This window comes from Sturnus vulgaris, chromosome 1, assembly GCF_052056855.1.
Source record: "Sturnus vulgaris isolate bStuVul1 chromosome 1, bStuVul1.hap1, whole genome shotgun sequence".
Lineage (NCBI taxonomy): Eukaryota > Metazoa > Chordata > Aves > Passeriformes > Sturnidae > Sturnus > Sturnus vulgaris.
The window spans coordinates 154,322,030-154,349,191 of NC_142243.1; the positions used below are offsets into that span (position 1 = coordinate 154,322,030).

Here is a 27,162-nt window from a genome sequence, read left to right on the forward strand (position 1 = left end):
GAGGATTATTTGGCAGGGATTTCAGGCTAATGATTCGAGATAAAATGATCTCGTGGCATTGGGTACCTGGGTGTTAATGTAGGGGAATATCATCATGGTTTCTTATCCCAGGGTTTTATTTCCAGCAGCTTCAGAGCAGCTACAGGATACACCCTTGGGATAGGTCATCACCTCATGACTTGAAACATTAAACTGGTCCTGCAGGATCTGCAGAGAGTGGTAAAACTGGAGAAAAAAAATCAATAGTCTTAAATTTCCTGTCTCCTTCCTTCTTGTCATGTGCTGCAAAGCTCCTACCATGGACAGCACCCTCTTGATCCATCTCTGCATCTCCTGCCTGGTTGCAAGCTAAAGGGGATCCTGAGGTTTCTCTATATTGGAAACAACAGAAATAATAGAAAAAAATATATGGAAGGGTTTATGTAATGGAAGATCATCTGGTTTTGATCAGTTTCTGACAAATATTTACCTTATCTGTCCTTAAAAATCATCAGTAATGGATACAAGACCTGTTCCCAATCCAATGCCTTAGAAGATGCAGTATTTAAAGTGAAGGCCTTGGGAAAAAGGTCTTATTAAAACCTGTTTTGTCATTAATATCCTTGGGGGCCTGTGAAATGCTCTGGAACCTTTTGGGGATGGGATCATGAGAATGCTTCTGGAGCATGTTTAAATCTCACGTGTCCCTCCCACACCGCTGTGACCTTCCCAGCCTGGGCTATGTTTGCATAACAACCTCTTCTGTCCTCTCTTGTCCCCAGAACTTCGTCCAGATCATCAGCAACATTTTGTCAGAGGAAAACCGGGAAAAATGGGAGGAAGCTCAGCTGGTATGGACCTTCACTTCAGCACCTTCCCTGGGAATAAAGAGGCTTTCAGCACAGGGTTAAGCCATGAGGAGGGGAATTTCCAAGTGTCTACATGACCTCCTAAGAAGAGCTTAGTTCCAGGCTAAGTCACACTAAAGCAGTAACCCAGGGAGCCACAGGATCTCAGCTCTGAGCCAGATTCTCTGGATGAAGAACAATGAAATGCTGGTGGTGTAAACCAAATTTGGGATGGATTTCTGGGGTCGGACTTAGTTTGGAGTTCATAATCTTGATGTCTTTCTGTGATTCCACTCTTTCCTCTTGCCACAATAAAGTGGGATCATGTGGCTTTGAGTTCCTGGATGAAAACATATAGGACAGAAGGGATTTTCAGAGCTGGGGTCTGCATGGCTGAGCTTCTGGGTTCAGTTATATTTTGCTTTATTTCTCTCCTGTCAAGGTTAGGAATCCTGCTCAAACTCTCCATTCCTGGAAGTGTTCAAAGCCAGGCTGGGTGGGGCTTTGAGCAAGATGTGGAAAGTGTCCTTGCCCATGGCAAGAGTTTGGCATTAGATGAATTTTAAGGTCCCTTGCAACCCAGGCCATTCTAAGAGTCTATGAATAATTCTGTAGCTGAATTCTCAAGTATTAGGGGATGGTGTTGTTGGTTTTTCTTTCTGTGTCTTATTTGGCCCTTGTCTTGTGTGCCCCATTTGAACTCTCTGTTGTGGAATTGTGTCACACCTCTTCCTGTGTCCTTTTACCATTCCTTTTGGGAGCTGTTGCTGTTGCAAAATTCCTCCAAAAGATCTAGAAACAGCAAATATGCAAGAAAAAAAAATCACTCAACACATAAAGCAACACCAGAGTCCAGTTATCTTCACACCAGCCAGAGAACTCCTCTGGGAAAAAATTTTTAACAAGTGCTGGCACAATTGTTGAAAGTCCAGAACATGAGACAGGGACTCAAAAACATTTCCTCCATGAAAGAGCAACTCTGAGCAGCCTCTTCTCTTCTCTTCTCTTCTCTTCTCTTCTCTTCTCTTCTCTTCTCTTCTCTTCTCTTCTCTTCTCTTCTCTTCTCTTCTCTTCCCTTCCCTTCCCTTCCCTTCCCTTCCCTTCCCTTCCCTTCCCTTCCCTTCCCTCCTCTCCTCTCCTCTCCTCTCCTCTCCTCTCCTCTCCTCTCCTCTCCTCTCCTCTCCTCTCCTCTCCTCTCCTCTCCTCTCCTCTCCTCTCCTCTCCTCTCCTCTCCTCTCCTCTCCTCTCCTCTCCTCTCCTCTCCTCTCCTCTCCTCTCCTCTCCTCTCCTCTCCTCTCCTCTCCTCTCCTCTCCTCTCCTCTCCTCTCCTCTCCTCTCCTCTCCTCTCCTCTCCTCTCCTCTCCTCTCCTCTCCTCTCCTCTCCTCTCCTCTCCTCTTTTCTCCCTGATATCTTGTGCTTTCCTATTGAATTTGGCTGAGGGTGACATGGTCTGTTCTGGGTGGGATAAAGAATCTGGACATGGTCCCGGGCAAGGTGGCCCTTTTTGAGCTGATGGCCAGATGGCCTCAGAGGCCCCTTCCAAACTAAACTATACCCTGATTCTGTGATTCTGTGTCCAAATATTTGGTCTCAAGCCTCCAGGTGTATGTAGGTATTTCAGCACCGAGCAGAGGAGACTATCAAGTTGTCATGACAACAGGGAAACCCTGTTGATCCCCCTTAAAAATAGCTCTCTGTGTGTGGCACTTGGTTCCCAGTGGTTTTCCCTGTGCAATCTGCTCTCTGCACCTCCAGGCAGGCACAGCCCAGCATCACCATGACCTGCACAGGGATTGGGAGCATCACGGGGGGAATGTTTTCCTGGGGTGTGTTTTAGTGGGAATTGAGATGACAGCCCAGCATCATGACTTTAGCACACAGACGTCTCTCTGAACAGGATGCCAATGGAGGTTTTAGGTCTCTCTGCTTCTCCCTCAAAGCTGCTGGACCAAAATCACACCTTGCATTCCGTGAGATCGACCAATTCTTTTAAAACAAAGCCTTTGGCTCCCAATTTGCTCATTAAAAATAAACCCAACTTCCTTGCAGTCTCACCTTCCAATGCCCTGTGCTCCCCCAGGCAGAAAGATGTTGTTCAAGGAAAATAAAAACTGAAACAAGCCATAAAGGTATTCAGATAAGAGCTACAATGATTTTTGAAGAGCCTTCATTGACCATTATATGATAAAACTTAAAATGCAATATCCAGTGTAACCTGTATTTGATTTGACCTTGTGATTTCAATCTGTAATGGAATATAAAAGTGTGCAGCTAAAAATAGCATCCTCACTCAGTTCTCCTCCTTCTGTGCACACCTGCTGTACTGGCAGGACATTTTAATCTCATTCTGAGACAGTTTTAGTCTTACCAAGGCTCCTTGGATAGACACAGAGATAGAGACACGCATGGCCACCCCTCTGCTCCTTGCCCACACTCTCCATGGCTCAGCCTTTCTCCTTCCCATCCTGCTTGTCCCCAGCTGTCCCTCCAGCTCACTCAGCCACCTCAGAATGTCTGGATTACGGTGAGGAACTGAAAACGCTGTGAAAGTGGTGGAGAAGGAAAAGGAAGAGGAGTTGAACTGCTTGTCTTCAGCCTCTCGTGGCATTTGCAAGCCCCTGTGGGCAAATGTGCTTTGAGGAGAAGACAGGTAGTCAGCAAAGCTCATTATGTGGATTATGTTTTATGGAATGTATAATGGAAAACTGGTTATTGTTTAACAGTTAGTCTTAAACTGGCAAAGTACAGGTAAAGAAGAGTCACTGCCAATGTCTTTATCAATGGGGAAAAACCAGGGAAGAAATAAGAGGCAGAGAAACTCCAGGACAGCCCAGGATCAAGAACTTGATGATTCAGAGAGTGAGATCTTGACAACAAAACAGGAAAGGAGAAAACCAGACTGCCTGGGATTCAACATTAGATCACAATTGTCCTTTGGTGTGGTTGCTTTCAATAGAGGGAGTTGAAACGAGAGAATCTTTAAGGTCCCTTCCAACCCACAGCATTCTGCATTTCTCTGACTTTATGAAAGGAGATGGGTAGGTTATTCTCTTCCCCAGAGAGTCTCCAGTATTTCCTTTTGTTTAAAATCTTGCCCTCCACCCTAAGTTCTATCAATCTGAGTATCACATTATCATTTTTTGTCTCTTTTTTCTTTTTCTCTTTTTCTTTTTCTTTTTCTTTTTTTTTCTCCTTTTCCTTTTTTCTTTTTTTTTCTTTTTCTTGGCTTCATCTTAGGATTCCTCAGTCCTCCTTCTCCCCAGCTCCATAACAGTCCATTATACCCAGCATATGCTCCCAGTTCACGTGTGAGGGCAGAAACCTTTGCCTGCAGAGAAGCTCCTGCTGTTTTTAGGACTGATCTACTCAAAATTCTGCCTCTCTTTGCAGATAGGGCCAAATGCCAAGGAGCTGTTCAGGCTCGTGGAGGATTTCATTGATGTCATCGGCTTCCGCATGAAAGATTTCCGGGATTCCTACCAAGTCACGGACAACCTGGGTGAGTTCATTGGCACTCCCCACGTCAGGGAGAGACCCCCAAAAGCTGTTAATTACTGTGCAATGTGGAAAACCTGGGCTGTGGGGAGGGAGGGAAGGAGGGGAGGCAGCAGGTGGTGGGACTTAAAAAGATCTAGGGGAAGACATGAACGGGCATAAATACAGGGTGGCTTTTCTCCAAAGAAGTTGGGATTTCATGAGGAAGAAGAGATGTCCACAGAGAGATCTGAGAGATATCTACCAAATGGAGAACAGATGACAAACTGGGCAGAATTAGACTCTTCCTTTTATTTTTTGAGCACAAGAACAGCCCAGCAGTCAATGGAGGCAGCGAGCAAACAGCAGGCAGTGTGTGATTGATGCTGTGTGCACAATCGCAGCGTGGAACTTGTTGCCAGAGGATGTTGCAGAAGCCAAAAAATACAGATGGGTTCATGATGGGATTAGGGAAGTGCACAAAAGAGAGGTCCATTGGTGGCTGTTAAACTTGATGGTCTGGATGAAGCCAGGAGCTGAGAAAGTCCTGCTGATTGCTGGGAGGACAAACCAAGAGATGTCTTGTTCTTTCTCACACTTATCAGCTGCTGCTGGCCACTCTTGGAGATAAGGTGCTGGAGCAGACTGACAGATTTAATGAAGGCAGGACCCTTTCAGCAAAGCACAAGCCCTGCTGGTATCTTTTTTCATGCAGAGGCAATCACTCCTGTGGCTCCCAAGATCCAACTTCTCTGATTTCCCATTAATGCTTCCCATGTTTTCTTGAGCATATGTGGAATTTACTGAAGCTGGTTTCACTCACTTGGTTTTATTTCTTGCTTCTCCCCAGTCCTTGGCATTCACAAACTGCCTGCAAATGCAGCAACTGACATCACCTTCCCCATGAAAGGCTGGAGGGGAATGGTGGACTGGGCCAAGAACTCAGAGGACAAGGTCACTGTCTCCAAGAGCATCCTGTCTTCAGGGCTCTCAGGTAGGCAGCACAGCCAACACAATTTTTTTTTCCTTTGTTTTCTAAGAGTGGTTCCTTCCATTTGCCTGGTCTGGAAATCCTCTTCCAGATCAGCTGGATTTGCTCACAAGTATTTGGACATCAAAGCACTGATGAGTGCAAATAAGGCTTTCAAATATGGTCTAAGAGTTCAAACTAAACTCCTCACAAAAGTTCAGGGCCAGGTTTAGTGCCTGGGTGTGGATGTTTATTTTCCCTAAAGAAGCAGGAAAAATTGGCAAGCAATGCTTTAGGTGCCCTCCAAGCCTGGATCCAGACCTGATGGAGCCATCTGAGGAAGAGTAGCTGGCAGTCAGCAGGTCAGGCTGAGCAGCTGATGGCTCTGAGCCTGCTGCTCAGACAAGCTTTGATAGATCTGGGGATCTGTGGCCCTTGTGTGAAATTTCCTGCCCCCAGAAATAAAATTAAGAGGCATTTATCACTGAAGCTCCACAGCAGGGCATGGATAGGAGCCCCAGCATGGAGGTGATGCCTCAACCAAGCTGGCCTCACTGCCAGATCTGAAAAAACACGTGGAGGTTTCTGGGATGGTTTGATGGATGAGAGTCTCAGGAACCAACACACTCCATCTTTTGGCAGAGACAACATTTGGCAGGATTGAGCCCTGAATTCTCAAAAGCAGGACCCTAAACTGGGCTGATTGCTGGGATTTGATGGGGTTTCCTTTTGCCACTCATGGCTTTGGGAGCTGCTGGCTCCCCCCTCCTTGGGACAGAGGCTGGAGACTGAGTTGTTCCTACAAAAAGACCTTTGGCCTCGAGTTGTCACCACACCAGGACCTTTTGTCATCATCCTCCCTGCTCGGGGTGGCATCAGCCATCACTTCAACTTGGCAAATCTGAGGCCAAGAAGAGTTTAGTGACACCCCCAAGGGTAGACAGTGAGTCACTGGCAGAGCAAGGACCACGTCAAGCACTCCTTGAATTTTCCTTGAATTTTGTTGTGCCTTGCAGACAGCGTGAGCTCCCTGCTGGAGCACGTTGGGAGCATTATCCCAGTTTGTTTGTGGATGCTGTGGTGCCTTCACCTTTGGAAATCTTTAATCACTTGTTGGACAAATTGCTGGACGAGACCTAGACAGAGCTGATCCTGCTCTGAGGCTGAGGGCTGTCCCAAAAGTATCCAGCTCCCCTTGGAGCTGTTTTCTAGGCTTCTGTTGGAAGCATCCTCACACAGAGCTGCTGCAGAGCCCCCGAGCTGTAGTGACTGAGCAAACAAAACATGACATCCACCCTGAGGAAACAACTTCCAATCGGTGCTCACCTCTCCATGGCTTCCTGAGTACCACCCAGGGCTCTTCTGCCTCTCTTTTATTCAATATCTTGTGCTGGTGGTGTAGTTTTTGAGGGGCTACTCAGTGATTCAGCAGAAATCCACCTCTAGTTTTGATCCTCACTTTTCTCTGGGCACAGGAGTAGCTACCCTGAGCAAAGTGATGAAGACAGGCATCTTCCATGAGACCAAATCCAAACCCCCTCACTGCTGGGAGCTGGCTTTGAACAGTTCATTTCCATGGGCCAACACTGATTTATGCAGTTGGGTGACAGAATTGCTCTGCAAGCCTGTCTGTCAGTCTCTCCCAGTTGTGTGCTCACCAGATATCCCAGATAGACGATAAGAAAGGCAGACATGCAGAGCTGTGCCTGTCCTGCAGTGATGGAGCAGACACACTGTCAGCTCAGCCTCAATACAAGATACTAGAGAAGCCCCACCTGGTGCTTTCCCAGGCTTCTTCAGCATTGCTTTCCTCCCAGCTATTTCCTTTTTCTCCCCCTTGAAATTCCAGCCCCGGGGCTGCCTCTGCTGCTCCTGGTTTATCAGGGGAAGTTCTGTCTTTTTGCAGTTGGGCACCGTGAGGTTGCAGAGGAGGAGGAAAAATAAGAGGAGGAGGAGGTCAAGTGACGTGCCCAGAGGTCACACAGATGATTCAGAGGCTCATCTGGGTCTGCTGCAGCCCCCAGAGGCAGCACATGAGTTTTGGGGTCAGAGCAGGCACAGTGGGACCTCTCCCCTTCCCACTGGCCTTGTCAGCCCGGGCACAGCTCTTCTCTCTGATGGCCTGATAGCTGTGGACAGCTCCAAAGGCCTCGAGGTGGCTGCAAGAGACCTTTCCCTCCTGCAGATTTGTCTGCTGTGGTGCTGTCAGAGGAATTCGGGGGGTTTCTGAAAGGGGGAGCATCGTTTGGGAGGGGTGAGCCTTGGTGAGGGCAGAAATCTGGGATGCTGGGTCACCCCAAAGGTGCTGAGCCCTCCCTGTAGTGACAGCAGCCTCTGCATCCCACTGCAGTGATGTTGGCATTGGCCATGCCCCAACAGAGAGCCCTCCACCACTGGCCATGCTCCTCCAGAGGCCAAATCCTGCCCCTGGGTGTCTCTTGGGGACAGCTGCCACCCTGATTGTCTCAGTGCTGTTGTCTTCTTCCCCCTCCTCTGGTGTCCTGCAGTGTTGGACGACTCCTCTGTCTTCGTGGTTGGGACCGTGCTGTACAGGAACGTGGGCAACATCCTGTCCCTGCAGAGGTAAGAGGGGCTGCCTGGGGATGGGGAGCACTGGGGAATCACCAGGATCATCCCTCTGGCTGCAGAGCACTGCTCCTCCAGGGAAAAGCAGAGATCACTGGGTGAAACGAGACAGATTTTGACCTGCAGTGGGAATATTTTTTGACCTCCGTGTTCGAGTGGGGCCAGGCTCGTGCATCACCTGCTGGAGGTGCAGGAATGTTTTCCCCAGGAATGTTTTCCCCATCCACGTGCAGCACCCCAGACAGGAGGGGAGGAAGCTCAGTGCTGCTGTCTCACTCTTCCCTGCCACCCTTCACCCTCCAGGAATGGAACCTCACCTTGCCCTCCTGGTCACAAGGGTTTTTTTGGCAGCCCTGGCAGATGAGGGATGCTCAGCTGCCCCGATCTTCCCGAGCTGCCAGCCACACTGAGCCCTGGAGAGCAGCAGGGCTGAAGACAGGCTCGGGGAGAGAGAGAGGGGAGCAGAGCATGCCTGGCTGCACATGTCTGCCTGTTCTCTGCACTGCAAACTGCCTGGGGCATCAAAGCTTTTGTGTTCAGCACTCCCTTCCCGTTTCTTCGCTCCTCTCTCTTTTCCTCTCGCTCTTTTTTATTTTTTTTTCTCCCCAAGACTGGTACTGAGGCAGTAAATTAAGCATCCTAAGGCACCTTCTAAATCTGTTCTGCACTGATTAGCGTGAGCCCATTTACCATAAACACCAGGGCATCTCTCCTCACCGATAATCATTTAAATACCTCCAGATTTAGCACTGGCAATGGCAAAAGAGCTCCGAGTGAGTGCAGAGAGGAATTAGCAAGTCAGCCAACTGTATTCTGTAATATCCTCCATTACAGCAGTGGGAATTAGATCAGAAGGGCAATAAACATCATCGGCTCAAATGATCCAGCGGTATTTCAGCTTCCTCTGGCCAAGCAGGGAATGAGCTCTGATAACCAGCAGCTGCAGCAGCCACAGCCTCGGAACAGCATTCCCACGGGAGAGCTGATTTAAGATGTTCCTTAATTAAAGGACAGTCCCTCTTTAAAGAAATCTCGAGTCTTGAATCACCTGTGGAGAGTCAAAGGAAAAATTAAAAAAAAAAAAGATAAATTAAAGCAGCAGCTGCTGCAGTAAAGCACCTCTTAGTTCAGCGCTGTGCAAATGGACACAGCATTAAAAAGGAGAATGTTGTTGAATAACCACGGAGCTGCCTATGGATAAAAAATATTTCTGACCGCTGAGGAGAGCAGCTATTTCTGTGTACACATAAGAAATATGGACCCAGACCCTGGTCTGGACCACTCTGATTCAATGCAGAGTGATTCTTTCAAGAAGGAAAAAAACAAAACCAAAACCAAAAAAAGTAGATTTAACTCAGCAAACAGCACCAGCTGAGCTGTTCCTAATTGTCCCAATTTACCTCCCCCAAGCAGCAATTCTGTCTCTGAGTCACACATTACTCTGTCCCCCTGGAGCCTGAGAGCCCAGCGGATCTTGGCAGCTGTGACAATTGGGATGGGCTGCACACAAAACCTGATTTTCCAAGGCAGGGAGGTGAGAGAGGCGCTTGGTCCCAGCTGGACTCTGCTGCAGAGGACACGGACAGCAGAGAGCCACCAGCCTGCATCTCCCCACGTACCCAGCACTGTGTTCACAGCTCTTTGCACACCCTTGGTGGCCACTCAGGAGCCCTCTGAGCTCCTGCCCAAGCCCAATCTCGGCGTGTTTTCTTTTCTTCCCAGAGCTGGGCTTGTAGAAAAAGCGACTCATCTTCCTCCTGAAAGATTCCCCGTGACACTGAGTCCTTCACCACCCCCGACAAGCTGCTCAGCTGCTTAATTACCTTCTCTGCCAGGAGCCTGCCTCTCTTTTTAAGGGTGAATTTGTCTGACTTTCACTTCCAGGCACTTGGCCTTCGGGTGGGTGACTGAAAAGCCCCCCACGTGCAAAGAACTGTCAGACAATCCTTCCAACAGAGAAATTTTGTTTGTTTGCCTGCACCTGGATCGATTCTGTGTCTCTGTTTTGAACTGCCTTTGTTGTTTCCCCCTCTCAAAGTGAAACTGAACCCAACAGCACAGTAGAATCCATAGGAGAAGGGTACAGACAGAAGTTCTTTGCTTCATCTCAGTGGAAGGGATCTTAAAGATTATCCCATTCCAACTCCCTGCCATGGGCAGGGACAACTTCCACTGGCACAGGTTCTCCAAGCCCCATCCAACCTGGCCTGGGACATTTCCAGGGATGGGGCAGCCACAGCTTCTCTGGGCAACCTGTGCCAGGGCCTCACCACCCTCTGAGTAAAGAATTTCTTCCCAACATTTAATCCAAACCTCTCCTCTTGCAGTTTAAAACCATTCCCCCTTGTGCTGTCGTTATTTATCCATGTTAAAATATGCTCTCCATTTTTTTGTAAGCCTCCTTCAATTCTGGCTGAGCTGCAGCTTCGTGGCCACTGATCACCCTTCACAGTCTGCACACCCGTGATTTCTGTGTTCTAACAACTTGACACGCTGAAAAGTCAAATTCTCTTTTAGTCTGTGCTTGCTGCATTGATTCTCACCTGCTCCTCAGCCTCCACAAGGAGGTTTTGGTGTCAGCCCTGCTGCTCATGCAAATATTCAGCAGCACTGACCCGAGGGCTGACCCTTACAGACACAGCCGCTAATGAAGACATGCACTGGTGGTTACCTTTCAGCAGATCCCATTTTTAGCTTCTTACAGCTGCCTACTCCTATTGATTTGCTCCTTTACTTTTCCTCTGTAGGGTGATGGTTGGGCTTTGTAATTTCATTCTTTTTCTCCTTTTTCTTTAGTTTTTCCTTTCTTTTCAAAGGAAAATATATATATATTTTTTTTTCTTTCCCTGTTAAATCAATGTTATTGTTCCCTCTAGTGTTGGTGGAACAGTGGCTTTTTGAGCATCCACTTACACATCCATGGACAATTCCAAATATTTTTTTCCTCTTATTTTTTTTCCTTTAAACCCTATTTTTTAAGCTGCTGTAAGCAAGTGCAAATCTTTCCCAACTAATTATTTTTTAAAAAAGAAAGATAAAATCCAGAGGGAAAACCAAAAGATTTTAGCAGTACCTGCAGATTTGGTGAAGATTTGGATAAGGAAGGATTTCCTTTATCCATGGATGCCACAGGGGCTTGGAACAGCTTGATCTGGATCTACCATCCACTACCAATTCCTTCATGGCATCACTCTCAGCTTGTGGACACCTTCTGCTTATTTAAACACCAATAAACTGCAGAAAAATCGGGAAACTGTGTATTTACATGTTCAGCATCAAGTGCCTACAAAGAGTTTGGCTTTCCAGGAATCAGAGATACCTCCTCACTTGCTGCCCCTCCCAAGAGACAAATATCCCAGGGCTGCCAGATTATTTGCAATATTTTTCTAGGCACAGACATTTAGACTTCTACATGAAAGGTTTGGCCTTTTTCCATTTGCTTTTGGTGCTCAGGGAATGAAGATACACAGCAGTGCCTCCAGCCAGGATCGTGTGCTGCCCCATGGATAAACAACCATGCCTCAGCCTCACTGCAGTGCAGGCTAAGCCAGCCTTGGAGAGGCAAAATAGGATTTTTTTTTTGAAAACACAAGAAATCATGGAATATTCTGAGTTAGAAGGGACCTTCAAGGGTCACTGTAGTCCAAATGAGCTGTTTCCTCGTGGCAGGGACAGAAAATGAGCCTAGGAATATTATTTCTGGGATAGATACAGACTCGAAGTCCAGTTGCTTTAGGGGTTGATAAAGTTCATTAAATGGTTTGATTTTGGAGGGATACATGTGGATTGGCTATGAGGGGAACCCAGAGGATGGGGCCCATCAGCAGCAAATATCTTTGGGGGTATTTTATAATAATGGGGTCAACCCCTTCTGCACTGTGCACACTAAACCTTGCACCAGCAGTGATGGTTGCCATGGGATTCCCTGCTCCACAAAAATCCCTCTAAAGCCTCTCTTTCCCCTCTGCTCCCCAGGAATAGCACCGTTCTGAACTCCAAAGTCATCTCTGTGACTGTGAAGCCATTGCCTCGGTCTCTCCTCACCCCTCTGGAAATTGAATTCTCCCACCTGTACAATGTAAGTGGTTCCTGGGAAGTTGCCCCATCCCATTTGCTTCTGCAGGGCAGGAATGTGCTGGTGCAGGGAAGGAGGTGGTTTTGATGGGCTCCTGACATCTTTTTGCTGGTGCAGGACCCTTCAATCTTGCCCGTTAAAAAAAAGCTCCATTTCCAGAGCAGCAGGAAGATGCAGGCACAGGGAACATGGCCATGCTTGTCCCCAGTTCAAACCATTTCATTGTGGGCATCATCACAGGGGAATAATTGTGCACTCCTTAGAATAACTTGATGTAACAATGGTCTTCCTCGAGGAGGGAAAGGCAGGGGGAAAGGTTGTTCCTATTAATTCTGGAATATTACTGTTGTCCTCAATGCTTTCCAAGGCAGGCAAAAATTCCCTCCAGGTTCCTCTGCTCAACCCCAAGCAGATTTTATGGGATGGACATTTACATACCCCAAGGCCCGTCCTTGTGGAGATTAGATGCCCTCCTGAGGCTCTACAACATGAATATTAAGATCTGTTGTGTCTTTGGACACTCCTGGAGGGATTTTCCAACGCTGTCTCAGACAGCTGGAGTCAGAGGCAAACTTCTTCCAGGGGGCTTTAAACACACCTGACCCCCTCCTGCAGGGCTGTGGCTTTGTCCCACAAAAGCAGAGGCTGTATTTGATCCACTTTCCAGAAGGGAGCAGCAAAAGGATTCTGTGTGAGAGGAGGGATAAGGAGCAATATCTGTAGGTTGAGTCAGGAGAGAGGCAGAGCAAAATCCCTCTGCAGTGGTGGTGATGCAGAACAAACCAAGGCACATTTTATTCTGCCTTTTCAGGGTGGCAAAAGCCATTCCAAGGATTTGAGAAGCATGACAGCTCATCTGGTGTATCCCAGACATCCTTAGAGCAGTGGAAGGGGTTTTACAGGCCCCATATTCTTCATTCCAGTCCAGACACTCCACAAACAGCGTGACACTGATTTGTTTCTATTTTCCCTTTCTTGTCTCCTGGCAGGGAACTACCAACCAGACCTGCATCCTGTGGGATGAAAATGATGGGTGAGTTCTGTGGGTTTCCCTTTACTCTTCACAGGTCTGTTTGCATTTCTGGGTGAAATCATCATAATTTTAGCAGTGATGTGTCAGTTCTTGCTCTCTCTACTCAGTATTTTCTTTGCCCTGGTGGGGAGTGCTTCTTCCTTCACAAATGGACACTGCTTCTCTCTGAGCTGTCTTTTAGTGCTGTTTTGGATTTTTCCACATAAAGGATGCATGAACTGGGACCCAGGACTGTGGAAGTTTTCAGACTGAGCTCAGCAAAGCTGTGCTTGGCTCTCTGCAGTGCTCACACCAAATCATTCACCATAAGGAGAGTAACAAGAAATCAGTCCAAATACGGACTGTGGAGGTGAAGCCCATGTGATATGGACTTTATATTGTGTTGCTGTGATATAGAAAAATGATTTTTGCCAGAATCCCAGTGATGACTGGTGCTGTTCAGGATGGTTTGACTGATGTGCTTGTGGCCAGCAGGGAAAAAAAGCAATTCCAAGTTACTACAAAGAGCTAGGACCATAAATCCCATATGGGGACTAGTTGTTGAAGAATGTACATCTTAGAAAGAAAAAAACAAAAAACCAGAAAAACAGCACTCTGGAAGTGAGGTCTTAAATCCTGAGTGAACTTGACAAGGATACAAAGTGTTTGATTTAATGGTGGTTTTACTTCACTGACTTTTGCATCTCAGTTTGAGCACCTACCTGGCTCCTCTTCTGCTTGCAGTCAGTTCCTCTCCTTGAGATCTCAGACATTTGGCACATGCCCCTGCATTTGTTATTATTATTTATTATTATTACCAGCAGCATCTGAAAAATGATTCCATTCTTGTCCTTTTAGGCTCCATTAAGCAGCATATGCACACAGAGGCAGGCAACATATTTACACTCAGCTCAGTTCTTGTTGGTCTGGGATTAATTTGGCATCTCTGAGTGGATCCAAAGAAAAGCTGGAGAACCCAGAGGTTCTCCCTGCCTGTGGAATCACAACTGTGTCGTAGCCCAGGGCAGAACTGGTCCCTCTGGCTTCTAGAGAAAATTGCTTCAGCATTGGAAGATGGTTGAGATGCAGGTGGACTTTTAAGAAATTGATAAAAGGAGGTTTTATAATATTTTCTGTGTGTGGGTCAGCACAGAGGCTTGGATTGGTGGGCAGAGTCAGGAGCTGGCCTGCTCTGCTAAATCTCTTGTTTCTCCACGCTGGAATGGAATTAAAGCACTTGTACAACAACCCAATTTTTGGCAAGTAAAGGCAGGAGCTGGAACCATTGCCCCTTTTGCTCTGCACTCCATCCTATTGCTTTTGGCTTTCCAAAAGCAGAGAGAGGGCTGTGTCCAGGAGCAGGGAGATGTTTCCCTGCCATGCTCAGACCTGAATTTAATTAGCTGCAGTCTGAGCATGAAAAGAGCAAAATCCAGTTTGGACGTGGCTGAGGGACAGGGATGTCATTCATGATGGGAACTGAAATCTGTCAGAGCTGGCACTGGGAAGTGCCTGGTAGGACACAGATGAAGGTTTGCCCAGTGCTGAGCGTGGATTGAGAAGTTTGGATGGCATTTCTGAGCTGGAGGGAAAGCAGTGCCCAGTTCAGCATCATCAGCTCTGCCTCATCCTAGAGAATGGTTTGGGTTGGAAGGGATCCTGAATTTCATCTCATTCCAACCCGCTGGACCAGGTCACTCCCTGCCCTGGGAGCTCTGGCTGCTCCACACTCTTCCTCCCAAGGCTCAGCAGCTTTTTGGGCTGCCTGTTATCTCTCTGGGAGATGCTGGGATCCCTTTTAGTCTTTCATCTCTGCATCCTCATGGCACCAAACAATGAGAGCTAAGAGCTGAGCAGGAAATTTCTTGGCACCAGTGCCACAGCTCAGTTTTCAAGGATTGATTCCAGCCCCCAGCAGATTGGTTGTGCAAATGTTGCTGCTAAGCCTCCACTCTCCCCGTGTTTTGGGGTTTTGGGGGGTGTGTGTGCATGCCTGCAAGTGTTTGCAACCAACATTTGCAATTTCAAGCAGCTGAAAAGCTCCAGATCCTGATATCAGCAGATTTTTGCTCAGACCATGTTCCAAAACTTGAGCTGATCCGGTGAGCTCTGGTGAGGGGAGATGCCAAGCTGTTTGTGCAATATTTTAAAAGCTGATTTGCACAACATTTTAAAGCTGATTTGCTACCTCTGCTCCCTCCTGGGAAAGTCTAATGAAAGGCAAATTATACAAACCCTGATCTCCAGTCCTGACTGTTCCCCTCGAACTTGAACAGTGCTCTGGAGCTGTCAAGGGGTTTGGATCACAATTTGGGGTCATTGTTTCCTGCTCGGTAAAAGAACTTTTAGGCTGCACCCTGGACTTGTTGCCTGGTATGTGACAGAGGTTCTGGTTGGTGTCTCTGTGCCAGGAAACCCCATGGTTCAGCCACTCTTTTGTGGTTCCCCTCTTTGCTCCCATTTTCTCCTTCCTGCCACCTCTCCCTATGGACTGGAAGTTTTCTCACCCATCAGTCTCATAAGGTGTTTGTGCAAATGGGTGAAACTAAGGATGTCCCATCCCTGGAAGTGTTCAGGATCAGGTTGGATGGGGCTTTGATTAAGCTGGTCTAGGGGAAAGTGTCCCTGTCCATGGCAGAGGGGTTGGAATTAAATGTTCTTGAAGGTCCCTTCAAAGCCAAACCCTTCTGCCATTCTGTGAAATTCCATTTCCCGGTTCTGACCAACCTAATGGATTTACAGCTTCATTTCCCTGCCTGTTCTCCAGCCTGCTGCATTCCCTGTGCAGCCCAAGCCAGCCTGTTGTGGTGTTGCTGTCTCAGAAGATGCTGAGACCCCTTAAGATTCCTCTTTTGCTGCTCTCCGTGTTCCTGCTCCAAGGATGGGTGGCCAGGTGGAGCTTCCCCACACTCACAGTCACCCACCTGAGGCTGCAGATCTTGGTGACCCAAATTCCACTTGATTCCAGTGACCCAGGGTTTAACCCCTTGCCTCCTGTGATTGAACATGTACAGAGACTGAAAACCTGGAGCAATCCTCTCATGAGAGCTCCTGCCTGTTCCTGCAGCCACCTGAGCATTCCAATCCCATCCAGAGCATGCCAAAACCCTTTAAAGGCCACTTAAAATCCATGGGGCATGAAGGGTTGGACTGTAAAATTGCAATTAGAACAGATAATTATCTGGTGACCATGTGCTCCCTCAAAGATGGAGCTGTCGAACAGAGCACTTAGAAATAAAAAAAAGGGGAAGAACCCTTGAGTGTTCATTCATTTGCATTTAGATGGATATTTAAGCTTGTACTATTAACAATGGATTTTTGATTTATTAATCCCAGCCCCTCTGACTGACTGTGAGATTCGTGGGTGGCACCTCTGCCTCTCCTTTCTCATCCCCTTGCCCCCAACTCCTCATGTCATGAAATAACAGGGGAGAAGATCAGGGACTAATTTCTGTTGTGTTGGGTGCTGCAAGTGTGATTAATGAGCTTAGCACGGGCTGGGTAAATTGAAAGTTGAAATCAGAGAATGATTTGGGATTCTCTGGCTCTCCTCCAAGGGTATTCATCTGGAGTAATTATTGGCTGCTTAGCCCTGATGAAGTGAAAACCCAGGAAGGATCTGGTGTCCTGCTCCTCTTTGTCCTGCTGGGACAGGAGAGTTGATAAATACAATCATGGATGTGTGTTCACGTTCTTGTGCATCACCAGAGTTTTGTTTCTCACTTGCCTTGCCCTCGTGCACAACAGGGATTTCACGTGGCAATGGGAACAGGGAGACAGAGCCAAGGTTTGTTAGTGGTGGTGACAGCATCACTTCACGTGTCTTTACAACTCCCTGAAAGGATGTTTCAATGAGGTTGGAGTCAGTCTCTTCTCCCAGGTGACAAGAGGAAAAGATGAGCCAGTGCAGGTTTAGATTGGACATTAGGAAAAAATTCTTCACTGAGGAGGTGGCCAGTCTTTGGAACAGGGTGCCCAGGGAAGTGGTGGAGTCAGCACCCCTGGGAGTATCCAAAAATGTGTGGATGTGGCACTTGGGGATGAGGTTTAATGGTGAACACAGCAGTGCTGGCTGAAGAGTTGGGCTTGATGATCTTTTCCAGCCTTAACAATTCCATGATTCTGTGGCTGCAGAGGAAGGTGTGGGGCTATTTATTGTTCCAAAGCACTCCTGCTGCCCCATGGGGCTGATGAGTCTGGATTCAGGCCATCAAAGCTGTGTTCGGGTGTTCTTTGAGCATGGGATCAGGTCAATGAGGAGGAGTGGCGTGAGAAGGAAAAGTCACAAACCACAAAGTGTGGGATGCCAGACAAGGGCATGGAGTGATGGGACAACGGGGATGGCTTTAAAGTGAAATAAAGTAGTTGAAGACTGGGTGTTAGGAAGAAATTATTTACTGTTAGGGTGGTATTGCAACCCTGGAGACTGGGATGATCAGAGAAATTGTGGATGTCCCATCCCTGGAAGTGTCTAAGGCCAGGTTGGATGGGGCTTGGAGTAACCTGGGGTAGTGGGAGGTGTCCCTACTCATGGCAGGGGCTTGGAATGAGAAGATATTTAAACTCCCTTCCATCCCAAACCATCCTGTGATCCTATGAAGGGTCTGGAGAGGCAACATGAGATCAGGCTGCAAGAGGTGAGCACCAATTGTCCCCTCCTTGGTGACAGCAGGGTCCAAGCCAGCTGAGGGTTTGTATTTTAGCCCCTGGTGCAGGAGACAAAACCAGGCCGTGCAGGTGTGAAATCCAACCCCAGACACACAAAGAGTGAGATCCAGCAGGTCTGCATTGCCAGGGGAACCCTCATCCCACAGGGAACACCTGGCTCCATCCAGCAACTCCTCTGCTCCTCTGTCTCATTATAATAACTAAGCATTATAATAACCAGGCATTACAATAACTGATCTTAAGAGGCCTTTCCAAACCTTCCAAAATATTTGCATAAAAGCTTTTCTGCTCTTGGAAGAGAAAGTGCCTCGGGAATCTGTGGTTTTAATTCAAGGACACCCTCGGCTTCCCTTGGGAAAGATCATCTGTTCCAATAATTAAAGCCTTTCACCCACCTGACTTAGGAAATGCAGACCTCACTGTTTAGGAAGGTGACCTGTGCAAGGTTAGGTTTGGAGAACTAAACAAACACTGTCCTAGCTCGGGGGTGAGGGGAAATCCCTTGGAATCTTGTGATATCCTAAAATACAGCTCCCAGAGGATGAGGACAGTCCTGCTCATGGGATTTTTTCAGACAGGAACTGCTTGAGGGGTAGGGTGTGGCTTGGTCCTGGAGCTGGTCACACAGAGCTACAAACCACTGGGAGAGGTTTGAAGTGTCAGAACAAGTTTTTTTGGGGTGTTTTTGTTTGTTTGCTTTGTCTGGAGCAACTCAGAGCAGCCCCCAAAATATCCTCGAAGGAGGAATTGCTTGTATAATTTTTTGTAGGGTAATTATACTCTTTGGCGTTTATGGTCCAGATACCTCATGAATCTTGAAGTGCAGCTGCTTTTCCTGAAATTCCCAGTTTTTGGGTGGGATATCCAGTGTCTAATCTGCAGAATCCAAAACAGTCTGAATTCCTGACTGCAGGTCCTACAGGATAAAAGGAAAGTCCTTGCAGGGCAGCACAAGGAGCAGGACGTTGTGTGAGTTCCATGGGCTTCACATCACTTGTTGGAAGAGAAAGGCATTAACTTTTCTTTCCTGCGTTTTTTGGGGCTTTTTGTGATTTCAGCCTTGCTGGTCTGATTTCCTTTGGAGGGCGTGTACAGCTCTCTTTGTTCCTCTACTCCCCACCACCAGAAACGTGTCACACTGGAGTTTTCTTATCTCTAACGTCCCACAGAAATCATTTTGCTCATCACATCAATTAATCCATCTCCCAGCGCCTGTCTTTTGAAGAAAAGCTTTCCAAAGTCAAGAAGCAGCTTCTCTTTTCCCCTGTCTGTCACCCCGAGCATTAATGACCCTGCCAGAGCTGTAGATCAGGAGTCACAACCTGTCTGTGCTGACAGGGATAAATGATTCCCCCAGATAAAGAATCACAGAATGGTTTGGGTTGAAAGGACCTCAGAGATCATCGAGTTCCACCCCCCTGCCATGGGCAGGGACACCTTCCACTGTCCCAGGTTGCTCCAAGCCCCATCCATCCTCCCCTTGGACACTTTCAGGGATCCAGGGGCAGCCACAGCTTCTCTGAGCAACCTGTGCCAAAGCCTCACCATCCTCCCAGCAAAGAATTTCTTCCTAATATCCAACTAAACCCACCCTTTTTCAGCTTAAAGCCATTGCCCCTTGTCCTGGCACTCCATCCCTTGTCCAAAGCCCCTCTCCAGATCTCCTTTAGGCACTGGAAGGGGCTCTAAGGTGTCTCTGACACTTTCCTTTTTCCATACTGATCACCTCCAGCTCTCCCAGCCTGCCTCCAGAGAAGAAGGGCTCTATCCCTGATCATCTTTGAGGTGTCTGGAATCTCTCTAGCAGTTCCACGTCTGTTAAAACCCTAAAACCCAGTGAGAAATCCATGCACTCCTCTCCCCTTTGGATCTATGACCTATTGCATACTAATTTTATACAAATTATATATCATATATATTTTTACTGCAACACTCCAGCTGTGGGGGAGCAACACTGCCTTTCATGTGATCCCATACAGGGTGTCTGTGCTGGTGTTTGCCAGTCCCCCTGTTCCAGCTCCATTGCTCTTAATCAGTTTAATTCCCCTCCTCTTCAGCTGCAAATCCTGCCTTTCCCAACTGCTCCTGTGGATGTGTTGAGGGAAGAAAGCATCGTGCTTGCAAAGCCTGGCTACACAGGGGCGTGCAGGGAGGTTAATCTGAATATTCCCATTAGTTCCCCTGTGTTAAACCCAGTTAGAAGTATCCCTTAATTCAGTCTGTCTGACTGCACTCGCAGTGTGCAGCCAGGCAGATGGAATTATGGTCCCAGGAGCCTTTTTCTAGCCCTGGATGAGAGCAGACAAAAACAGGGCAATGCAGTGAAAGCCAGTCACACCTCCAGAGCCTGAGGATTTATTTATCCCTGCTCAGCCTGGGCTCTGGGGCTGCTGGGAGCACAAAGAAGGAAAGATTCCAGGGGGCTGTTTTGACAGACACGTCCCTTGTCACAAGGACACCTTTTCCTGGGAGTTGTTACCTGTATTCCAGGTGTTTCAGGAAAGAGGTGGCCAATTCTGTCAGCACCAAGCAGCAGAGCACAGGGTTGTGTCCATCCCTGTTTGGCAAAGGAGTTAAACTCCTTTGGCCTTTGCTGAGCTGCTTCCCAGTGGTCAGAATTGTCCATGGAATTGGGAGAGCAGGAGCTGGATTGTTCTCCAGTGCCTTTCACAGCACAGGATGCAGGAGAAGCTGAGCAGGAGAACGCAGGGCTTCTGCTGCCTGCCAGCAGAGCAGGGTTTAATGGCTTTTGACAGAAGGGAAAGGGGGAGAGGACAGAGGATTCAGAGGCTCTGGACCAAATGCTGCCTTGCTTCCCTAGCAAAGGGGTTGGGAATATGGGTGGAATAAATGAATTCTCTCTACAGACCTGGCAGAAGCCAGACACTGACACCTGGAGGATGCTCCCACTGGGAAGGAGCTTTGGGTTCAGTGATGTGATTCCCAACCTCAGCTCAGTGCTGAGGGTGAGAGCTGGAGCCTCATGAGGTTCAGGATGGTTTCTGTGTTCGCATGTGTTTGTGCTGTGTGTTCTGGGAAAAAAAACCAAAAAAACAAAAAACAAAAAAACAAAACAAAAAAAACAAACAAAAAAAAAAAAAAAAAGCACCAGGAGCAGCTGAGGGGGCTGGAGAGTCTCAGCCTGGAGAAAAGGAGGCTCAGGGGAGACCTTCTGGCTCTCCACAAGTCCCTGACAGGAAGGTGCAGCCAGGTCAGAGTCAATCTTTTCTCTCAGGTAACAAGGACAGGAGGAAACAGCCTCAAGTCACACCAGGGGAGGTTTAGATCGGAAATTAGGGAAAATTACTTCTTGGGAAGAGTAGTCAAACCTTGGAACAGGCAGCCCAGGGTGGTGGTTGAGTCACCATCCCTGGAGGGAATTAAAAGATGCTTGGATGCGGCATTGGGGTTGAGGTTCAGTGATGAACATGGCAGTGCTGGGTCAAGAGCTGGGCTGGAGGATCCTTTCCAACCAACAATTCCATGATTCTACGGCTGCATCCCTGTCTTGGCTGCATCCCTGATGGCTCCTGGGCCATCTTCATGGGCATGCCAGGCTGCTGAGCGTGGCTTGTGCTGCAAATCCAACTTCACTGCCCAGGGATGGGACTCCAGGCTGTAACAACACAGCCCAGGGTCTGTGTGTGCTGCTGGAGGGCTTTGGATCACAGCTCCAGGCTTTGAAGTGTGGGGAAAAAAGGCAGCTTGGGGAAATCTGCTGCCTGCTTTTGGTGTGCTCTAACTCCAGTGACTCAACAGGCTGCAGCTTTGAACCAGCTTCAAGGCAGGCTCAGGTGCACAGAGGAGACACAAAGAGCTGCTCCAGCAGAACATTCTGCACCCTCTGTGTGTAAAATTCAGAGTGGAGCTGCTTTATCTCCGTGTGCTCCTTTGCTGGACTAATTAAGTCTGCCAGTATGGGCACAGGAAAGTCTGTCTGGGTACAGAACACCACTTTCCAAATGATTCTGTCTCTAAACCTGCAGATCTTGCCAGGTGTGTATCCTCTGAAATATTGGCTTTGCTGGGAGATGAGGGCTCCAGAGCAGCCTGTGCATGATTTGAGGAAGGTTTGTTATGACCACAAGTGCCTGAGACCAGGGCTGGACAAAGCCCAGCCCTAGGTAGATGTCTGAGCAGGTGATATCTTTGTTAAGGACACAAGAAGTTTCCCCATCAAGGCTTCTTTCCTCAACTTCCTTCCAAGACTGAGGCAAGTTCAGATTAATTTCTTTCATTTTTTAATGAATCCTTTAACTGCAAGCCAGAAACACAGCAGTATCTGCCACAAAAAAAAAAAAAAAAAAAAAAATTGTGTTTCTGAAATTTCATCATAGAATCAGAGAATGGTTTGAGCAGAGAGGGGCCTTCAAGATCATCCCATTCCAGTCCTGTTCCATAGGCAGGGACACCTTCCACTCTCCCAAGCTGCTCCAAGCCCCATCCAACCTGGCCTTGGACACTTCCAGGGATCCAGAGGCAGCCACAGCTTCTCTGGGAATCTGTGTTAGGACCTCACCATCCTCACAGGCAGAAATTTATCCCTAATATCTAATTTTATCTCTTTTGTCCATTCCGGTCCCAGACACCTCATTCTCATGATGGGATTCCATGGGAAATGATCAGGGTGCAGTTCTTGAGTCCATGGCATTGCTCAGAGGTGAGGGACTGGCAGGAGGGACAAGGCAGGACTGAGGAATGTGATGGAAGAGGCTCCAGGAATAAGGATGGGGAAAGTTTGCCCCTGTTTTAAAGAGGAGGAAAGGACTTGTGTTCATTTTCACCTGACTGCTTGTGCACCATGCTAGAAGATGAAATGTTCTGCTAAAACAGCAGCAAAAAGAGGCCACAGTGCCTGGGATGCAGCCCTTGTCTAATGATGAACTTTCTGTGTGTCTGGGTAAATCAGTGTAAGCTTCGTGCCTCAGTTTTCCCTGAGTCTGCTGTGCTAAATAACATCAGACAGCTCCTTGAAATGTCAGGAAATCTGGGAGAAAGGAACTCCTTTTAGTGAGCAAAAATAAGTATTCCTATTTATCACTGAGAACTGGCTGTCTAAAGGTGAGTTTGATGGTCAGACTGGTCACCCAGGGGAGCTCCCATCGTGTTTTTTGTTCTGTGTGGGCAGCAGGGAGTGTCACCACATGAATTTTGGTCTTCATGAGGTGGAATGACTCAAGGCCATCACTGTGAGATTGCTCACATGAGGGCACAAGACACCAACCTGTGCATCCCATCTGAGCTCTCTGTGGCCTCCTGGCCCCATGGCAGAGAGGATTAGCAAAAACATGGAATATCCAGCCTGCTCTGACAGCCAACTTGGTGTGGAGCTTGACAGATTCTCCCAGTGGCCCTCCTGGAAGGCAATGAGCAAAACCCCTGGAGAGGACAAATCCTCTGTGTCCTGTCCATCAGATTTATTTGGATGCACTTTAACCCTCAGTCAGAAAAAATAACTGATGCAGCGAGGTCACAAAGCCCAATTTCACAGACTAGAACAATTTTCAGACTTGTCAAAGCTCTTTCCAGGGCTTTGCAAATCCTTTAATTCAATTACAGCGCTGACCAGTTGGAAGATGAGTGTTCATCTCCCAGAGCTCCCTTCTGCTTCAGGCCAGAGCTGCATCTCCAGAGGGTTTAATGGACATGTGGGATGTTGGTGGGATGTCAGGAGGGGGTTTGCTGCTTGTCTCTGAGGGAATAAATTCACCCTCTGCAGAGCCTGGTGCATGGCAGGGTGAGGGTGGGGAGGTCCTGGCACAGGTTTCCCAGAGAATCTGTGGGTGCCCCATCCTTGGAAGTGTCCAAGGCCAGGTTGGATGGGGTTTGGAACAACCTGTGATAGTGGAAGGTGTTCCTGCCCATGGAAAGGGGTTGGAATGAGATGATCTTGAAGGTCCCTTCCAGCCCAAACCACTCCATGATTTTTATGGTCGTGGCCTGAAGCCTGACCCAGCAAGAACCTTGATCTCCCCAGGTTTGAGGTGAGCCTTTCTTGCTGCTGAGGATGGAAGTGCAGGCAGCAAAACGGGTGGGAAGCACATCAGTCCCTCTAATTTTTGGGTAATGGATCCAATCCACCACCAGCCAGCCAAGGAGACAAAAAGAGAAAAGGTCATAATTGCACTGATGAGTGATGGGCTGTCCCCAGAACCTGAACTGTGTCACTTTCAGGTGGGGAAGGAAAAACCCAGGGAGGGATTTATTCTCTGTCACCCAGGAGGAGCAGAGCACAGCCACAACTCAGCTCTCCTGCCCTCTCTCATGGCTCTGCTGGTGCCTCTAAATAAAAGTTAACTGTGGCCTGTATTGGGAGAAAAGGAGCCCAGGGGAGCTGGGATCCAAGAGAACGCTATTCATTTTTGCTGTGGTTATTATTTATTTAATGGTGCTCATAGTACAGCTCATATGTCAAATCTTAAGGAATGTTAAGCATCCTTCAAACCTCAGCAAGGCTCCTGACAGCTTCAAGGGCACTGCACAGGATTATCCCAGGGATTATCAATATGCATATGATTTTTTTCACACATAATCCTAGGCTGGGGCCTGGGCAAAAGGCTGGTGCAGGTTTTTTGGCTGTCATCTGGGATATTTTTACCTTTAATCTTCCATACAAGCCCAAATTGATGCTGCACTAATGTATCACTGCTGCTGGGAATTGTGCTCAGACAGATCTTTTCCAGTCCTGGTAACCCGTGTATTGGTCAAAACAGTGCTGGAGAGTTTCCTGGCATTTAAAATATGTTCCAAGGGACTGTTTGGTTACTGGTAGTGATGAGGGAGGCAGAACTCCATGATACAAATGCCAAAAATCCAGCAGTTTCAAGAAAAAGGTGTCTCCAGAGCTGCTGCATGTGGAAGAACACAAGGAGAGGGGAGGGAGCTCCCTGTGTCCAATATTACTGCAGGATCTGGGTCCTGGCTGGGAAAATCATCCTTCAGCTACAAAGGTACCTGGAGGGAAGGGATTTTTGATGCCTAAGGTGTAATTTAAACATGCCCAAGACATGGAGATCCAGTGTGAATGCAGGGATAGAGGAAGCACACACATGGCTGTGCCTGCCTTGCAGCCCAAGGATTTTTTCTCTCATTAAAGTTGCACTGATGAGTCCCAGGAGAAAATCTGCTGCTCTTCCCCAAGAGAAGCAACTCAGGGTGAGGGGGGAGATTGAAGATGTTTTGAATGAGAGACCTGGAACAGGACAGGGGAAGAATCTCAGAATTAGCACTGGAATGGAATGGAATGGAATGGAATGGAATGGAATGGAATGGAATGGAATAGAATAGAATAGAATAGAATAGAATAGAATAGAATAGAATAGAATAGAATAGAATAGAATAGAATAGAATTTTCAGTTAGAAGGGACTTAATCATCAGCTCCAACTGCCCAGGCAGTTCAGGGCTATCCAAAAGTTATTAAAAGAGTATTTTCCAAATCCCTCTCAAACACTGACAGGCTTGAGACATTGACCACCTCTCTGGAAAGCCTGTTCCAGTGTTTGACAACGCTCTGTGTAAAGAAATGCTTCCTAAAATTCACTTTGAAGTGACGGTGAAGTGCATTCCTCCACGGTGCTCCCAGGAATATCCTGTTGGTGGGACAAAAATGTGTTCGGTTTTTGGTTTTTTTTTTTTTTTCCCAGGTAGCTATAAAAAGAACTCCCCCCTCTCCACCCCCGCTTCTGGAGGGTTGCTGTGTTTGTCTCCACTCAGGCATCAGCACCTCACAAGTGTTGTTAGAAACGGTACCACAGCACCGGGCGTTTCCCGTCTTCCCAGCTCATTCCTACTCGACTCCTTCAGTTTACAAGTGCAAAAGATGCTTTTGCTAATTGCCAGCTCTGCCAGCTCCTCCTGAGATCTGGGAGGCAGCTGGGGTTGTCCTGCCTGTTCTCTCTGCAGTCTGTGAACCAGGACTTACGTGACTCCTATTATTGTCATGCCCGAGCATTTCACAGCTTTCAGTGTGCTGTTATTGCAACTGGAGCTGAACAAACAAAAAATCTCCTTTTCTAGGTCACTTAAAGCACTGAATTTTCTTTTACATTTGCCTTTACCCAGATTACTGTTTTTGGAGGGTTTAGGAGGGCGCAGTGTTGGTCCAATGACAAGTGTCACTTTGCTTTGGAGGCTTGCAGGGGTGAGACGGCTTCAAAATGCAGCAGAACTGACAGGAACTCTCAGAACATTTTCTGCTGCTCTGAAGCAGGAGTGATGTGGGGACCCGCTCTCAGGTCCCCCGAACAAGGAGCATTTATTTTCGTCCTTCTGGCTCCCTCCCTCCCCAGAAAATCTTTCAGAAGAGGTGGCCTGGGAGCCTGCAGCGTGTGAGCGGTGCTCCTTCACTCTGACACCGCCTGTCATCTCAGGAAAGAAAGGAAGATCAAACAGGAGGATGGAGTGGGAGCTGTCACATCCACTGTACTTTTCCTGCTCAATTCTGTTACCCTTGGGCAGGTGAAGGCTGGGACCAGCAGCTTCATCCCTTTGGTCCTAACCTACCTGTCTGCTCGCTGCTCAGTCTGTGTGGATGACCTTGATTCAGGAGCCAGCAGTGTTGGCAGGGACATTTCGGAGGGGCTGGGGAGAAAACAGCCAGATGTACACCTCAGCACTGTAATTTCCAAACTTTTTTTTTTTTTTTCCTTTCAGGACTCCTGAGTGTCAAACTAAATGTTCTGATCAACTTTCTCCACACACTCAGACCCTCTGATTTCCAGGCTCTCTGTCTCTCTCCCCAACTTGTTCTGCTTCCTTGGTGTCTCCAGAAAGTTTCTTCTCTGCAAAATCTCCCCTGTTTGTTCATTTATTCCTTATTCTGATGATTATCTGCTTCTCCCCTCTGGACATTCCCCTCTAACCACTTCCCTGGCTGGGATGGAAGGAACTGCAGCAGCAGGAATCTCCCTTTTCCCACCCTCTGCAATCTGATCTCCTCCTTTGGAGATTCCTGGCTCCAGGTGCCAGCTTGGCTTTCTGAGGAAGCACCCTGACAATGAGCAGTCCTGAGCCAGAGGATAAAAGCTTCCTGCTGGGATTCTGCATTTCATCTGTGATGGTGATCCTGCCTGGCTTTGTGCTCCCTGCCTCCCCTGGGCCCTGGCAAAGAGAGTGCCAGGAGGGTTGAGTGCATTCAGTTCTTATTGGCTTAATCCACAAGATATCAGTGAGGCTCAGGGGGACTTCTGAATTTCCCAGCTTGGGAGCTATAGACCCAATCTTGATCCCTGCATCACAAGCCTTTGAGTGGCAGGAGCTGGTTCTCCCTCTGGAAGGTTGTTCCAGTGTGGAAGCAGAGCCCAGGGAATCTGTTCAGGTCTGCAGGAGGTGCAGAGGAAGGGCTGAAATGATCACCCTGCCAAGGGAGGAGGCAGAGATGGATGTGTTTGGCACTGGTTTATGTGCATTTTATTGCTGGGCAGGTTGTGGAGGGGGGGGATGGGTGGGCAGAAAATAAAGGACATTTCACCCCTAGGACTGTGCCTGCTGCTGCACCATCAGCAATTCCTGCAAGAAAAGCAACTCCTGGTGCTGCAAACCCCAGACAG

General features: G+C 47.9%; 1 protein-coding gene across 15 annotated transcripts in view; it reads left to right on the top strand.

Moving 5' to 3' along the window:
* Positions 1-27,162, top strand: part of ADGRB1 (adhesion G protein-coupled receptor B1) — a 279,870-nt gene that overhangs the window by 149,564 nt on the left and 103,144 nt on the right. For all 15 annotated transcript variants that reach the window (XM_088179990.1, XM_088179982.1, XM_088179994.1 and 12 more), the window contains 6 exons: positions 762-830; positions 4,219-4,327; positions 5,153-5,296; positions 7,780-7,855; positions 11,834-11,936; positions 12,923-12,966. In XM_088179990.1, the coding sequence (XP_088036116.1) occupies positions 762-830; positions 4,219-4,327; positions 5,153-5,296; positions 7,780-7,855; positions 11,834-11,936; positions 12,923-12,966 (545 nt within the window). The remainder of the gene's footprint in view (positions 1-761; positions 831-4,218; positions 4,328-5,152; positions 5,297-7,779; positions 7,856-11,833; positions 11,937-12,922; positions 12,967-27,162) is intronic.